The 16,183-nt window shown below is 49.1% G+C and overlaps 1 protein-coding gene across 14 annotated transcripts in view; it reads left to right on the top strand.

Annotated features, from left to right (window-relative positions):
* DOP1B (DOP1 leucine zipper like protein B) overlaps positions 1-16,183 on the top strand; it is a 109,431-nt gene that overhangs the window by 71,535 nt on the left and 21,713 nt on the right. For 11 of the 14 annotated variants that reach the window (XR_014309399.1, XR_014309400.1, XR_014309401.1 and 8 more), the window contains 9 exons: positions 336-526; positions 3,305-4,934; positions 5,421-5,532; positions 6,373-6,561; positions 6,701-6,823; positions 8,946-9,080; positions 13,626-13,681; positions 15,075-15,179; positions 15,276-15,342. Coding sequence is in view for 9 of the 14 variants with exons in the window: in XM_082722651.1 (XP_082578777.1) it covers positions 336-526; positions 3,305-4,934; positions 5,421-5,532; positions 6,373-6,561; positions 6,701-6,823; positions 8,946-9,080; positions 13,626-13,681; positions 15,075-15,179; positions 15,276-15,342 (2,608 nt within the window). In the remaining 5 variants the exon portion in view is untranslated. The remainder of the gene's footprint in view (positions 1-335; positions 527-3,304; positions 4,935-5,420; positions 5,533-6,372; positions 6,562-6,700; positions 6,824-8,945; positions 9,081-13,625; positions 13,682-15,074; positions 15,180-15,275; positions 15,343-16,183) is intronic. The other 3 variants (XR_014309398.1, XM_082722654.1, XM_082722653.1) reach the window with 1 other exon arrangement.

The following is a 16,183-nucleotide window of genomic DNA, read 5'->3' as shown; positions in this document are numbered from 1 at the left end:
TCGAGATGTGAATTTTATTGCAGTACAGTCTGTTGCACTTAAAAAAAAATCCCCTTCCTTGTTTCCAAAACTAGGTGTGGGGCCAGACACACACCCTTAGAGAAATGCCAGCTGATTCTGATGGTGGGGGGACACCCCCATAGCCAATTTAATCAATTTGGGGTGAAGCCTGGGCATCAGGATTTTAAAAAGGTCCTCCGGTGATTCTAGGGTGGAAATCCCCTTGTCTTTATCTGCTTGGGTCTCCTGGGCCCAGCATGGATGAAGCTCCCCAGGAGCATCCTGGTGCATGGGATGGCCAGATGCTGGCCCCATGATACCCCTCCCACCCACAGATCCCTGTTCGTCGTGCTGGACAGCCTGGCCTGCACGGACGGCGCCATCAGCGCGGCAGCCCAGGGCTGGCTGGTGCGCGCACTCTCCTTGGGGGATGTGGCCCGCATCCTGGAACCCATGCTCCTGCTCCTGCTCCAGCCCAAAACCCAGAGGACCTCCATTCACTGCCTCAAGCAGGAGAACACAGCAGGTGAGCACACCTCTCAGGACACCCGGGGGAGCACTGTGTCCCCAGTGTCCCTGGGTGGGAGCAAGGGAAGGGGCTCCAGGACCCCTGGACCCAGCTCTAGACTCTAGCTGCCAAGGGGGACAGTCGAGGCACTTAGCCCTGCTCAGTGGTTTGGCCGGATACTGGCAGTGTGAGGGCACTTTGTAAAGTTGTAAAGACTCTTAAAATGTGAGGAGCAGACAAACCAGCACTTAGAAATGCTAGGGAGTGGGTTTGTTTTCACTGAAAAATCAGATTTTTTTTTTATAAAAAAAGATACAGTAACCCATGCTCCAATAAAAATAGCTTATTTTTTATTCTTCTGCTACTGAAAACAATTCAAGTGCACCTAAGGCAGAAGGAAAGAATAACAGACCCTCCCCCCCAGTGTCTCCCAGTGTGCCTCCGCTTACGAGAGTTGCAGTTCTGGCTAGGCTGACACTTCTCTCCAGATCCCTGCTTAGATCGAGGGGTAGTTGAGGTTGCCTCCAGCTATGAACGACCAAGAAGTTGAAATTTCCATGTCATGGGGTCAGTTGTACGTATCTAAAACATAACTTTTTTATTAGTGAACATTCAACACCCAAGGTGAGTGGTTTCTTTTCTGCCTGTTCATTTTTCTGTCATGACCTGAGCTGAAGCCAAGAGTCAGAGGCTTACCCAGCTGAGCCACCCGGGCACTCCGAGAGGCATCTTGAGCGCAAATTAGTAGAATATAGGCAGGAAGAAGAGAAACGAGCCTAAAATAAACCCGATGAGCACATTACATGTGGGTGATTAGCGCCTAGCGCAGTTCATGAACTAACATGTCTAACGCAGTAGCGGTGTTTTATGACTTCCTGCCGTTTTCTCAGTGATGACTTCACAAGTTTTGACTTAGCTTGCTGAGCCCACCGGGCTGTGAATTTTCTGTTTGCACCAGTCTTATCTTACAGGGAGAAGTAGCCTAACACCCCCATAAGCAGTCATTTCTGAGACCCTTCCTCTCTTTACAAGGTTCCCTGACCCAAACCGGAACCCCTAGTTTTCCTTTAGGAAGAAGAGTTGGCTGCCTTCTCAAAGAAAAGCCATTCTGTTATTCCATGTTATGAGAAAGTAGAGCACCTTCTTCAAAGTTTGGCTATCATTTGTGGTAGCTAAATTCTTCTAGAGTTCCTTTACGTTAAGAAGAAAGTCCTAACACCGCGCGTCCCAGTTTTCAAAGTCTCAGGGCACTTCCTGCTGCGTCCTCTAACCCATGTTTCCTGCTGTGGCCCTAATAGGAGAAAATGTCTTTTCCCTGCCTTGTTCTTTCCCTGGAAGTTACCAGAAGAGTTCTGCTTTACCCCCCACCCTATCCCTGGAGATACCTATTTTGAAAACATCACCGTGAGCCTTAGGCAGCTCGTGTATTTCTTTCTTTCTTTCTTTTTTTTTTTTTTAATTTTTTATTTATTTGACAGAGATCACAAGTAGGCAGAGAGGCAGGCAGAGAGAGGAGGAAGCAGGCTCCCCACTGAGCAGAGAGCCGGATGTGGGGCTCGATCCCAGGACCCTGAGATCATGACCCGAGCCGAAGGCAGAGGCTTAACCCACTGAGCCACGCAGGTGCCCCAGCTCATGTATTCCTAATGTCTCTTCTTCTTCCTTCCCTAATCTTGCTTGACGCTCACAGAATAGTTTTGCAGAGAGCTGCCTGTAAAGATCGGGTTGGTGGTACCTACCAAAGACTTCTTTCTGGGTGGTGGTCCGTTTTGAGGAGACCCGAATATTCTAAAGTGTTGCATATTTTCTGATTACAGAAGTACTTACATGCTTATTTTAACAATTGGAGTAACAAGGAGGTCAAACCACGCACGGAAGTCCCCTGCAGTGCTCGCTGAGAGGACTAGGTCCTGTTGGTGGCTCGTGGACAGTCTTCCAGATTTTTTCAGAGCTGCGTGTTATAGGTGTTGTCCCCTAAGGGAGCTCGTTCAGTACAGCTTGGTTCTGTGGCTTGGGTTTTCTTCTTTTACTAAATACATCCTGCACATTGCTCCATATCAGTACACACAGATGTGTCTTTGAGAAACCCCAATAGTCCTCCGTGGCAAGCTTGTGCTGTAAGTTGTCTCAGTCTTGTCACGTTTTGTGCACCTTCCAGCTTGTCTTCACACGTGAGGATTCACCGAGCACCTTCCCGCTTTGAAAACCTGACATTTCTGTGGGATATGTTTCTTAAAAGGAAACTCACTTCTTTTTTCTTTTTCTTTTTTTCTTTTTTTTAAGATTTTATTTATTTATTTATTTGTCAGAGAGAGAGAGATAGAGAGAGCACACCCAAGCAGGCAGAGTCAAAGAGAGAAGCAGGCTCCCTGCTGAGCAAGGAGCCGGATGCGGGACTCGATGCCAGGAGCTAGGGATCATGACATGAGCTGAAGGCAGTGGCTTAACTGAGTGAGCCACCTAGGTGTCCCGGAAACTCATTTCTTGAAAAGAACAGCATAATATGCTTTTTTTTTTTTTTTTAATCACCCTCCCCGTAAAAGTTGCAATACTTGTATTTTCTGTGATAGTGTGGCCAATATTCTCTGATGCCCTGAACATTTTAAAAGACCCGTTCACTTTTACTTGGTCTGCCTCTGTCCGTAATACGATGTAGACTCTGGCGTTGTAGTTTTATGGGGGAATTTTATTAACATCGATCTCTCTGTCTGGGTTTCAGATAAAGATCATTCTAGAATTAACTTATCAGAGCTCCCTCTTCTGTCCTGAAGTCATTTGTCATTTTGTAATTTTCAGAAGACTTGCACCGTTGGTTTAACAGGAAGAAAACCCCCTTCAAAGAGCCCTGTGGAGCGCCCGAGGTTCAGGAAGGCAGCTCCGAAGAAGGCGTGCCGCTGAGCCAGTTCACCACCGTCGACCGTGAGGCCATTTGGGCCGAGGTGGAGAAGGAACCAGAGAAGTGTCCGCCTGGGAGCGAGCTGAGCGAGGATGACCTTCCCTACTACGTGGACCTTCCCGACAGGACGGCCTGCAGCGGCCCGGACAGCAGCGAGCACACGGAGTCTGCAGACACGAGCTCTGCCCACACGGACAGCGAGAACACGTCCTCCTTTTCCTCCCCTTCCCACGACCCACAGGAGCTGAGCAATGAAGAGAGCTGCTGTGCGCCCATCCCCATGGGCGGCAGGGTTCACCCCAGGCGCTCAGCCTTGCTGGCCGCCTTCCAGGCGGAAGGCTTCAAGTCCGGTGCCAAGTTAAGCCTGACACGCGTGGACTCAGACAAGACCCAGGCTTCGGAGTCGTTCTCCAGTGACGAGGAGGCCGACTTGGAGCTCCAGGCCCTCAGCACGTCCCGGCTGCTGAAGCAGCAGCGGGAGAGGCAGGAGACCATCGAGGCCTTGTTCAAGCACATTCTGCTCTACCTGCAGCCGTACGACTCTCGGCGAGTTCTTTATGCCTTCTCAGTGTTAGAGGCCGTGCTCAAAACCAACCCCAAGGAGTTCATCGAGGCGGTGTCCAGGACCAGCATGGACACCAGCTCCACCGCGCACCTCAACCTCATCTCCAACCTCCTCGCTCGCCACCAGGAGGCCCTCGTTGGCCAGAGTTTCTATGGAAAGCTCCAGACCCAGTCCCCCAGTGTGTGTCCCCACTCTCTGCTGATCGAGCTCCTCACCTACCTGTGCCTCAGTTTCCTGCGCAGCTATTACCCTTGTTACCTGAAGGTCTCCCACCGAGATGTCCTCGGCAACCGGGACGTGCAGGTCAAAAGCGTGGAGGTGCTGATCAGAATAATGACGCAGCTGGTGTCCATGGCCAAGTCTGCTGAGGGGAAGAACGTGGAGTTCATTCACAGCTTGCTGCAGAGGTGCAAAGTTCAGGAGTTTGTCCTGCTCTCGCTGTCCGCCTCCATGTACACGAGCCAGAAGCGCTACGGGCTGGCCACCGCCGAGCGAGGCCGGGTGGCACCGGAGGAGAGCCTCTTTGAGGAGAGTCTCATCAACCTGGGCCGGGACCAGATCTGGAGCGAGCACCCCCTGCAGATCGAGCTGCTGAAGCTGCTGCAGGTGCTCTTCGTCTTGGAACACCACCTGGGCCAGGTCCAAGAGGAGGCCGACAGTCAGCCGGAACTGTCCCGGGAGTGGCGGAGGGCCCTGAACTTCCAGCAGGCCATCAGCGCCGTGCAGTATGTGCAGCCCCACCCGCTCACCTCCCAGGGGCTGCTGGTGGCCGCCGTGGTGCGGGGGCTGCAGCCGGCCTATGGCTACGGCATGCACCCGGCCTGGGTGAGCCTGGTCACGCATTCCTTACCGTACTTTGGAAAGTCCCTGGGCTGGACAGTGACTCCTTTCATTGTCCAGATCTGCAAAAATTTGGACGAGCTGGTCAAGCAGTATGAGAGCGAATCCGTGAAGCTGTCTATCAGGTATGGCAAACCGTGTGATATGTGCCGACTACCTTGAGGCCAGTGTTTGCGATGAGTGGCTGGTGTGCAAGGGAAGCCTGGAGGAAGGTAATTTTCAGCCTAATCAGAAGCTGATTTAGCCTTGTGGGGGGGGGGGGTAACCCGGAACTAAATGCTTCCGTCCTTCGTTTTTGATTCCACACAGATACCCAGGCTAGCTGAGCGTTGCAGCCACTCTCCGTGACTTTTGCAAAACAGAAATAAAAGCATGCATCACCTTCACAGAAAGTCTAAAGCATCTGAAAACATTTTTTCCAAAGGGACTGTATGAATGTGAAATAGCACACAAGATGCCCCTCATTATTATAACACAATTTCATTACGAGGGCCCCAGGTTATTGAAGATAGTGCTTGCTTTCTGGTTTCTGCATGTAGGGGTGGGGTTAAAAACTTGACAGCCTCATTCTTCAAAATTCTCAGAACGAGTTTCTCATTTCTTCACCAAAGCTTAACCTCCAAGAGGGAGAACATTTCTCCGGATTACCCACTCACTCTTTTGGAAGGTCTGACAACCATTAGTCATTTTTGTCTTTTGGAACAGCCCAACCAAAACAAAAAGGTAAGATTTTTCCTCCCAGGTGAGTTCCAGGCAAATTTCATATATTGTTTTGTCTTCATTGGATTATGACCTGTTCAAATAAGAAACGTGCACTTGTAAGGAACATAAATATATATGGAAATATATGCTTGCAAATGATGCAAGCGTGTATGCAAATATGTGTGCACAAATATGCAAAAGTAATGCAGATGTAGGTTAGTTCTTCAGGCACTCCCTGAGGCGCCTTCCCATTGCCCGTTGTTTTATTAGTAACCCATTTGGGATAAAATGTCACCTTTTTTTTTTTTTTAAAGATTTTATTTATTTATTTGACAGAAAGAGATCACAAGCAGGCAGAGAGGCAGAGAGAGAGGAGGGAGCAGGCTCCCTGCTGAGCAGAGAGCCCGATGTGGGGCTCGATCCCAGGACTCTGAGATCATGACCCGAGCCAAAGGCAGCAGCTCAACCCACTGAGCCACCCAGGCGCCCCCAAAATGTCATCTTTTTCACGTATATTTTTTACTTGACTTCCTGGTGTTTGTGAAATCTGCAATCTGAAGACATTTTAGCTGTCAGTTGCTCTGTCCTTTCGGGGATTAAATTTTTGAATGCAACTAATGCTTTGGCCGAATGACTTGAGTCTAACGTGGAACCTCAGACTCCCAGGTGGCCAGAAAGGAAGGCTACAGGTTGACGTGCACAGGAAGCGTGTTGCTTCTGGACCATGGCCAATGGGGCTTGCTCAGGGGAGTGCTAGGGCCCAGACCCCGACCCCACCCCACCCCACCCGTGCCCTGGCCTCGTGAGAAGGGACCCAGTGCCACACACGCAGCTGAGTCTCATATTCATTTTCAATTTTAGACCACCGCTGTAAGCGATCCTACCAGTTTGAAAAATGCCAAGAATGCCATTCTGGAAGAGTTGCCTCGAATTGTCAACACCATGGCCCTTCTCTGGAATGTTCTCAGAAAGGAGGAGACTCACAAGAGACCCGTGGATCTCCTTGGAGCCACGAAGGGATCCTCTTCCGTTTACTTTAAAACCACCAAAGTGAGAGAACTTCCTCTGTGGTTTCATGATTTCTTTCGTCGTGTGTTATCCCACAAAAATAAACATGTTTGGGAATATATGTATAACATGATAGCCCTGGTACTACTCTGCCCTAACTCTTCTCTTTCCCCCATTCTAGACCATACGACAAAAAATTTTAGACTTCTTGAACCCGTTGACGGCCCATCTTGGGGTTCAGTTGACAGCTGCAGTCGCGACAGTGTGGAGCAGAAAGAAGCTGAAACGTCTCAGTAAGATGAAGGTAGAGTCTAAGACTTAGAGTTGTACTTGAACTCACTCTGCCAGAAATACCACAGTTGCTTGTCATCAAAGGTGACATCAGAGGCAGGCAGGGGAAACTGCTGGAGTGGTTTCACTGTTTTTAGTTTTTTTTTTTTTTTTTTTTTTTTATTGTGTTACGTTAGTCTCCATACAGTACATCGTGAGTTTTTGATGCAGTGTCCATGCTTTATTGTTGAGTGTAACATGCAGCGCTGCACGCAGATGCACAGATAACACAGCTGTGCCTCCAGGGAGGCTCGTGGGCGGGCCAGGTTGGGGAGTGGAGCTCGCCCTAGCTGGCTCTCCGATTTCTGTGTAATGAATACCTAGTACTTCTAGTTAACCTTGTAAATGTGGTAATTATTAGCACACATACAAGTGTGTGTGTGTGTGTGCCACAGATCAGAGAAACCACCGTGAACCCACCACCCAGCTCGAGGAATGGTACTTTATCCTTCCTGTGAGAACCTGTGGATCCTTCCCTGCTTATAGTCCGTCTTACAGCTGTTCTTTAAACTATTATTTTAAAGACTATTTTTAAATTTTTAACTTTTTAAAAGATTTTATTAAAATTTTTCAAAAGATTTTTTAAATTTCATTTATTTTTAAAAGATTTTATTTATTTATTTGACTTCACAAGTAGGCAGAGAGGCAGGCAGGGGATGGGAAGCAGGCTCCCTGCTGAGCAGAGAGCCCTATGTGGGGCTCCATCCCAGAACCCTGAGATAATGACCTCAGCCGAAGGCAGAGGCTTAACCCACTGAGCCACCCAGACGCCCCAAGACTATTTTTTTTTAAAGAACAGCCTTAAAGTTCACAGCAAAATTTAGGGGAAAGCACAGAGATTTCCCAAATGCCCCCCACCCCACATGTGCATGGTCTCCCCCATGATCAGCAGCCCCCCCCCAAGTGGTATGTTTGTTCCAGTCGTGAACCTACATTGACATACCAGGTTCTATAGGCTTTTTACTGATTTACACCCTCCCATTCCTATTCCCAAAGATAACTTCAGTTCACAACTCACCCGTTCTTTAACCACCGAATGGTCCATCACTGAATCCTCCAGGGACATGGTTTATTTCTGCAAAATAAAAAAAAAATAGGTCTCTTCCTTTGTTCTCTCTTGACCCTCTAGTTTCCTATCTCAGACCTCCGTCAGAGGGTCAGTCCCACCCCCTGGACACTTTCTCAGTGCCCAGTGTAGGCTCCTGGTCCCTGAGGACGCACGAGAGGTCGGTGGTCCAGGCCACCCTGCTTAGCACCTATGGGGTCTTCCCTGGTGGTAAACTTGATCCTTCCAAGTGCGTGCGACCACATTATGCAGACTTGCGTCATCCAGAGTGGACCTCCCATACCAGGGCTTTCCTGCCAAGACCAACTGTTGAGAACCTGGTTTATCTGGTTTTTCTTTTACCGCCATCATACTTTCAGGGCTATCTTTCAGGGCCACTCTCCTTCCTTCCAATTAAGTGGGTCTGTTTCTAAAATGCTTTCTGAGGGGCACTGGGCTGGCTCAGTCAGTAGACCATCCACTTCTTAAAATCAAGGGATGTGAATTTGAGTCCCACGATGGGTATAGAGATTACTTTTTTTTTTTTTTTAAGATTTTATTTATTTATTTGACAGAGAGAAATCACAAGTAGGCAGAGAGGCAGGCAGAGAGAGAGAGAGGAGGAAGCAGGCTCCCTGCTGAGCAGAGAGCCCGATGCGGGACTCGATCCCAGGACCCTGAGATCATGACCTGAGCCGAAGGCAGCGGCTTAACCACTGAGCCACCCAGGCGCCCTAGAGATTACTTTTTTAAAAAAAATGAAATGACATGCTTTCTGCACTCAAACATACCGCTGCCACTGCCCCATCATCGCCTGCCCCTGTTATTCCTAATGTATGTCAGATGCTGACTACGTTCCTGTGATTAAATGCTCAACTTCCTCTTTATCCCTACCAGTAGAGTCCTTTACCCAATTTTTGTTTAAATATTTACTTAAAAGATTAAAGCTCTTTCTCCATGGGGTCGCTATTGTAGAATATTTTCTGTGCACCATTCTTATTTTTGTTTTCTCTCTGTGACCTTTAAGGGAGCTATTTTTTTGTCTTGGCAGATTGTCCCAGCGGCAAGTGCATCCCAGCTGACCCTTGTCGACCTGATCTGTGCGCTCAGCACCCTGCAGACAGACACGGTGTTGCACCTGGCCAAGGAGGTGGTGAAGAGGCCGCCGCAAATCCGAGGGGATGAGGTGGGAAGCCTGGGGATCTTCCGGACGGACGCGCAGCACCCGCCTGTCTCCACGCGTTATAAATTGTGTTCGGAAGGGAAGCAGAGGTCGAAGGAGCAACTTGGATTTCCTGGGGCAGGGGAACGGAGGTGTTCTGCTGGGCTTGGGGGAGACCCCATGAGGTGTGCCTAATGGGCTTCGGTGCACCTGTTTGAAGGTGGTTGCCGCAGGAGGCCGGGCCCATCTTTCATCTGTGCACCCCGGCTGCGACACGCCCTGCCCAGGAATGGGTCCTTACCAAGTACCTGCAGCCTGAAGGGCGTCCTGGGGAAGCAGAGCCAGATACTGTGTAAAGGTGGCAAAGACTGACTTTGTTCAGTAGCTACTGTATTGGGGGAGAGAGCTGACCTCAGTTCTGGTTTGTGCAGGGGCAGCAGGGTACTTGAGCTGGAAAACGGGGGAGCACGAAGGGTGAACAAGCAGGGTCTCCAACAAAGTCAGGGAGTGGAAAATTCCAAAGCGGGGTGGAGAGGACTTGGTCATTGTGAGTGGATCATCTGGGTTTGCTGACTGGGGCTGGTGGCAGGCAGGCTCCTACACTCCAGGAGCCTGGGACACAGGGGCCCTGTCTCTTTCGGTGGCAGTATGTCCGAGGATGTCTCCCAGGTCCTTGAGAAAGACATTTTCTATTGCAGGAGATGCATGTACCTCTTAAAGGAAGGATTTAAATTTTTTTTTAAAATTTATTTGACAGAGAGAAATCACAAGTAGACGGAGAGGCAGGCAGAGAGAGAGAGAGGGAAGCAGGCTCCCTGCTGAGCAAAGAGCCCAATGCGGGACTCGATCCCAGGACCCTGAGAGCATGACCTGAGCCGAAGGCAGCAGCTTAACCCACTGAGCCACCCAGGCGCCCCAAAGGAAGGATTTATAATAATGCTTTTCTTAATAAATGCTCTGAGAAGGGAGGTCAAGATCCTATCCCGTGTTGACTCAACAAATGGCAAATTGTTTTGCAGCCTTGAGCTCTCTTGGGCAGGCATTTTAAGGGGCAGTGGTTATTATGAGGGACCCCACCTTGAGCTGCTAGAACCACAGCACTGTTTGTTCAGGTTAGGGCATGGAGTCAGTCCTGCTGAAAACCCTAGTCCCCACAGGCCTAGTCGAGAAGAGAGCCCTGACCAGAGCTCAGAGAGAAGAGGAACATCTTTGTCAAAGGGCAGGTTAAAAGTTGGCATAATTTTTATGTAAAAGTGAAAAGTACAGGTCTGGGGACAGGACTCCGAGGCATTCTGAGAAGGAAGAGCTTCGTGTGGCCGCGGTGGCAGCAGTGCTGGGTAAAGGGCACCAGAATGGAACCGTGAAGCTCCCAGAGTTGTGCCGCTCCGCTTCTACACAGCAGCCAAGAGAGTCCTTGCTGTCTCGAGGCCTTTGCCAGTCATGTGCGGTGGTTTTGAAACAGAGAGGACTTTGTGGTTTAGCATTTTTTTATGCCATTAGAGCTTGTTTTTTTTTTTTAAATAGATTTTATTCTTCAATAATCTCTACACCCAATGTGGGGCTCGAACTCATGACCCTGAGATCAGGAGTCACATGCTCCACTGACTGAGACAGCCTGGCACCCCAGAGCTTTTTGTGTTTACCAAAGCAGGGTGCCTCATTGAAAGTGTAGAAGCTATTCTTACTTAATTTGATAGAAGCCAGGGATTTATTTTGACTTTGAAATAATTGCCTCCTATCACATGATTTAAAATTGTCAGGAAAGGGGCGTCTGGGTTAAGCAGTTGCCTTTGGCTCAGGTCATGATCTCAGGGTTCTGGGATTAAGCCGCACGTCCAGCTCCCCATGCAGCAGGGACCCTGCTTCTCCCTCTCCATCTGCCCCTCCTCCCTACTCATGTACACCACTATGTGCACACATTCTTAAATAAATAGAATTTTTAAAAAAATAAGTAAATAGGGGTGCCTAGATGGCTCAGCTGTTAAGTGTCTGCCTTTGACTCAGGTCATGATCCCAGGGTCCTGGGATCAAGCCCCACGTTGGGCTCCTTGCTCTCTGGGGTGCTTGCATCTCCCTCTGCCTCTGCTGCTCCCCCTGCTTGTATTCTCTCTCTTACTGTCTCTCTCTCTCTTTCTCTGTCACATAAATAAATAATCTTTAAAAATAAATAAAATAGAATAAAAAATGAAAAAAAAATTAAAAATTAAATTGTTAGGAAAAAAATAAGAATAATTCCCTAAATGAAAACTGGTAGAGTGGACAAGATGATTATTTAAAAACAGAGTTTTACTCAAACAGGTATTTGTACACCAGTGTTTATTTTTTATTTTTTTTTTTTAAAGATTTTATTTATTTATTTGAGAGAGAGACAGTGAGAGAGAACATGAGCGAGGAGAAGGTCAGAGGGAGAAGCAGACTCCCCATGGAGCTGGGAGCCCGATGTGGGACTCGATCCCGGGACTCCAGGATCATGACCTGAGCCGAAGGCAGTCGTCCAACCAACTGAGCCACCCAGGCGCCCCTGTACACCAGTGTTTATAGTAGAATTACTCAAAATAGTGAAAAGGTAGAAGCAACCCCAAGTATCCATTGATGGATGATTGGATAAATGAACGAGATCTATCCGTGCAGTGGAATATCATTCAGCCTTAAAAAGGAAGTTAATTCTGACACCTACTGTAACAGTGGGTGAACCTTGAGGACATGCCAAGTGAGGCCAGTCACAAAAACGTGATTCCACATACCTGCGGTCTCGGGAGTAGCCTGTTGCTTACATACTTTCTACAGAAGGGAGCGAGGTGGTTGCCAGAGGCAGGAGGAGAGGGAACAGGAGTTCCTGTCTAATGGGGACAGTTTCCTTTGGGGAACATGAAGTTCTGGAGGTGCGTGGTGGCGATGGTTGCCGCAATGGATGCCGATGATATGAATGTTAATGCCACCGAAATGGACACTGAAAAATGGTAAAAATGGCAAATTTTAGGTATATTTTAAAGATTTATTTATTTTGGAGAGAGTGCGAGTGGGGTTGGGGCAGAGGGAGAGGGAGAATCCTCAAGCAGACTCTCTCCTGACGCAGGGCCCGATCCCAGGACCCTGAGATCATGACCTGAGCCGAAATCAAGGGTTGGGTGCTCAACCGTCTGAGCCCCACGTATATATATTTTACCATGATATAAAGTTTTTATAATGAATAAAAGGAATACAGCTCTGGATGTTAGGGTCATCACACTGGGGATGGCAAAGAAAAGCGGAACCTGGGAATCAGCCATCTTTTCATCCACATCTCACCTGTAAGTGAGAAAACTGACCGAGAATTTCTTGAGCCGTTTTTGTAGCTTCCCCTGTCTTAGGGTAGAGCTCTTCCCTTGGATGCCGCCTCCGAAAGGGCCCCTGGCACATGGCACCGGGGAGCCTCTGCAGAAACGTCCGTGCGTGGCAGGCCTGTCATGGCTTCCAAAGAGTCAGTTGCGCTCAGGGCCCTGGTCCCCTTCCTTTGTTCCAAAATTGAAAATCAGCTGTGTGCTTCGGTGGTAAGGAATCCTAAGTAGTGAAACTATTTCTGCCCCCAGTTAGCTGTGTCCTTGTTGAGGAAAGAGGATAGGCCAGCCGTGCAGCCAGGGGATGGAACAAGGAATCAGATGTGCAGTGCATGTGGGAGACATCCGGGGCCTTTGTTGGGCCTCCCGTGACTGCCGGGTGGTCTTGCTGCCTTTGACTCTTGTACATAAATATTGATCAACCCTGAAGAGAGGAGCGGGGACAAGGGGCCGTCGGATCTGCAGTGACTTTGTGTTTATAACCCTGAGCAAGCGACAAATGTCAGGACAGTGACCCTGTGTGCTAGTGGTGCCTTCCTGCGGGCGTCGTGCTGGCTGCCGCCCCAGAGCGGGCTGCCTCCAGGAGGAGCCTCTGCAAACAAAACACTAGGTCTCACATGGCTCTTGGGTTTATTTATTTATTTATTTGTTTTATTTAAATTCAGTTAGCGTGACTGGCCGGTTTTTGGCTCTGCAAGTAACAGAATTACATTTTGTAGTTAGTTAAATTAATTCAAGTTCCATAACCTCTACAGATAACTTCTTATAAGCAGGGAGGGGGAAAATGTATTTTCAAAACCAGTTTCTAAGCAGTTGCAGCCACTTGGGATTCAGGGACGCTGTCTGGCCTGAGTGTGAGGAAATTCCTTGAGCTAAGAATTAGAATTTTGTTACCGTCTCTTGTCTGTAGCTAGTTGCACGCACTGGTGAGGGTCCGCATCGGCCACCACCTTTTTGTTCAGGGAGGTTCAGTTATTACACCATCTTTTCCCTGAATACTTGTTAAAAGCCTGCTGTGGGCTCGCCCTGGAAGTCTGCTAGGAAAGTCAGTAATGCTTGGGGGCCTCATAGCTTTGTTCTGTTACACCTGCGGGATGCATTCCCGCGTGTTAGTGTATTTGAAAGGCTTTGGCTTAAAAACCTTTGCTTGGTGAGGATGTAGACTCAGTTTCGTTTTGTATTGTAATTTTTTTTTTTTTTTAACCTCATTTCCTACCAACTTGGAGTCATTGGTTTCACTTTTTATTTTCAGAAAGCACCCCTTGTGGATATCCCCGTGTTGCAGTTTTGCTACGCTTTCGTCCAAAGGTAATGCAGCCCTTCCCAAACACGTCTCGATGATACATGCCGTCGCAGTGATTCCAAATGGGACGTTGACGGCACTTGCTGACAGCTGGAGAGCCTTAGTTCAGAAAATGTCTTGACAGGGTCTTAGTTTCCTCCTGAGGTGTGAGAATACCCTGATGATCTTACTTTTCCTTCCGCAGAGACCTAATCTGACTTGATAAAATCCAAGTGCTTTTATGTTCAGTGTTAAATGTGTTAAAGACTTCCTTTAGCAAAAGGAGAAATGGTTCTTCTGGGTGCTGTCCTCAGTGTCTTCCCGTGGCTTCTGCCTGGGTGTCCCGAGCTCACTAGCGCTTTTGATTTCCCACGGGTGGAAAACAAGCTTCCCAGGCTGCTCGGGTCTTACACAGCACATCTGGGTACAGCTCGCAGCCCCTCCACTGTGTGGGGCCATCTCTGTTGCAGTAACAAGGGGGAAGTGGGGGGTAGAGCCCCCCTCTCAAGGACGCCACCCAGTCCTCACATGTCTGGCAGGAGTTCCGCAGTCAGGTGGCCCGACGACCAGATACGAGCTCCTTGGTTAACCCAGTTCCCGTTCCGTGGTTCGAATTCACCGCATCCTGAGGTTGCAGGAGGCTTGATCAAGGGGGATCAGAATGGCAGGAGTCCCCGGGCCTGGGGTGCAGTTCAGACTAGCTGTTGATGCTTCACCCAAGCATCGTTCGAGTTCCTTCCTCTGGGATTTAGAGAGGAGCCAGTCACATCTTTCCTTGTGGTAGCTGCTGTGCGGCGTCCGCCACAGCGGTCTGAGTGATACCTGAGCTGCTGGAGCAGCAGCAGGTTCGGATTTTACCGTCCCCTTGCAGAGGAGGCACTGCTGAGGTCACTCCCGAGGTGGTACGTCAGGCACCAGGCCTTGAACCCAGGGCCCTTGAGCTGCGGCTGGGCTGCTGCATGTTGTACGGCTCGGGCTCGCTGTGACAGCTGCCAAAGATGAGCTTCCTGACGGGTGACCTTGGGACCTGGGGGCTGACTAGTACCAGCAGCACTGGGGAGGCCAGATACTCGAGCTGGACAGGCCGAAGGGATCAGACAGCCCTCTGGTTCAAGGCCTTTATTTGATAGACAGGAAACCAGGAGCATCTGACCTGTCAGCGGCAGGATTTCTGGTCTCCACACTCTGGGTTCTTGCCCGAGTACACAAATCTCATTTGTGCATATTTTAATCTAAAAAAGAAACAGGTCAGTCAGATACTCCGTCTTACCTCTGCTTTATAACTGCCCGGACCTAAAATCCTAAAATGTGCTTGTAATATGTGTTTTGACTTGTTCACAGTTGGGTATTTTTTCCTCTTTCTTTTTTTTGTTGTTTTGTTTTGTTTTTCCTTTTTTTTTTTTTTTTTTTTAAAAACAGGCTCCCAGTAACAGCCTTGCAAGAGAACTTCCCATCATTGCTGGGCGTGTTGAAGGAATCCGTCCAGTTGAACCTCGCTCCCCCCGGATACTTTCTGCTTCTCAGGTATTGGAACCCAGTGTTCCTGTTACCGTGTGTTTCTGCCAGCACACCCCTCGCTTCTGCAGCGTTCTTAGTCTGAAGCTGGTTGTCTCTCAACAGCATGCTGAATGACTTTGTGACGAGAACTCCCAACCTGGAAAGCAAGAAGGACCAGAAGGACCTGCAGGTCTGTGTGTGAGAAGTTCAGGAGACGTGCCCGTTCCGGGAGCGGTGTCCACCTTAAGAGGACGTGCCTGTGGATCGGCAACACTGGGCAGAATCGTTCTTAGATTCGCATTTGTCCTCACAGCTGGCTTCCGCTGTTACTGTCTTCAGAGGGCTCCACAGACCCGGGCAGAGTCGCCTGCCTGAGTTCCCGTGTCAGACCTGAGCAGTCCACTGTGGGATGACAGGGTGCCCCACTCCTCAGGGTACCGGATGCGGCTGGAGCCGCCTCGGCAGCGTTACATTAATAACTCCATCCATACTGATGCCTTCCCTGCAAACGTTGCTTTTCCCCATTATTAAAGTACTATGTACTCGTAGGAAATCTCAAAAATCCTGAAAAATCAGAGTGAAACTCACCCTAGGAGAAGGGAAATCTTAGAGTAGAAAGGCAACAAATAAATAGAGCGATGGAGTGAGGAAGTCACTATTGTGCAACTGTGAGAATCAGTGATTCAGGGATTTTGGGAGCCAAGGCTTCAATTTCAGCTGGGACGTGTATCAGCTTTATGCTCTGGCGATAGTTCTGCGAATCCTTACGATCCCGGGCATTGGTGAATGGTTTGTCCAGTTCCCACTGCTGAACCACTGGAGCTCTGTCTGAAGCACAGTCGGGCGTCATTAGGAAACTCAGGGTCTCCTTTGGCCTCCAGCTGTCACGACAGAAGCATCATTAAAGCCCAGATGCTGTGTGACCAGTGCCTGGACAGCACTTCCCGAACTCCCCACTCAAGGCCCCACTTTGTGGCCCATTGCCCACAGCACATCCCTCCCTTCAGTCCATTCTGGGCATAGCTTTGGCC

Source organism: Mustela nivalis (genome assembly GCF_964662115.1).
Source record: "Mustela nivalis genome assembly, chromosome: 1".
NCBI classification, from domain to species: Eukaryota; Metazoa; Chordata; class Mammalia; order Carnivora; family Mustelidae; genus Mustela; species Mustela nivalis.
This window is presented reverse-complemented; position numbering and strand designations above follow the sequence as displayed.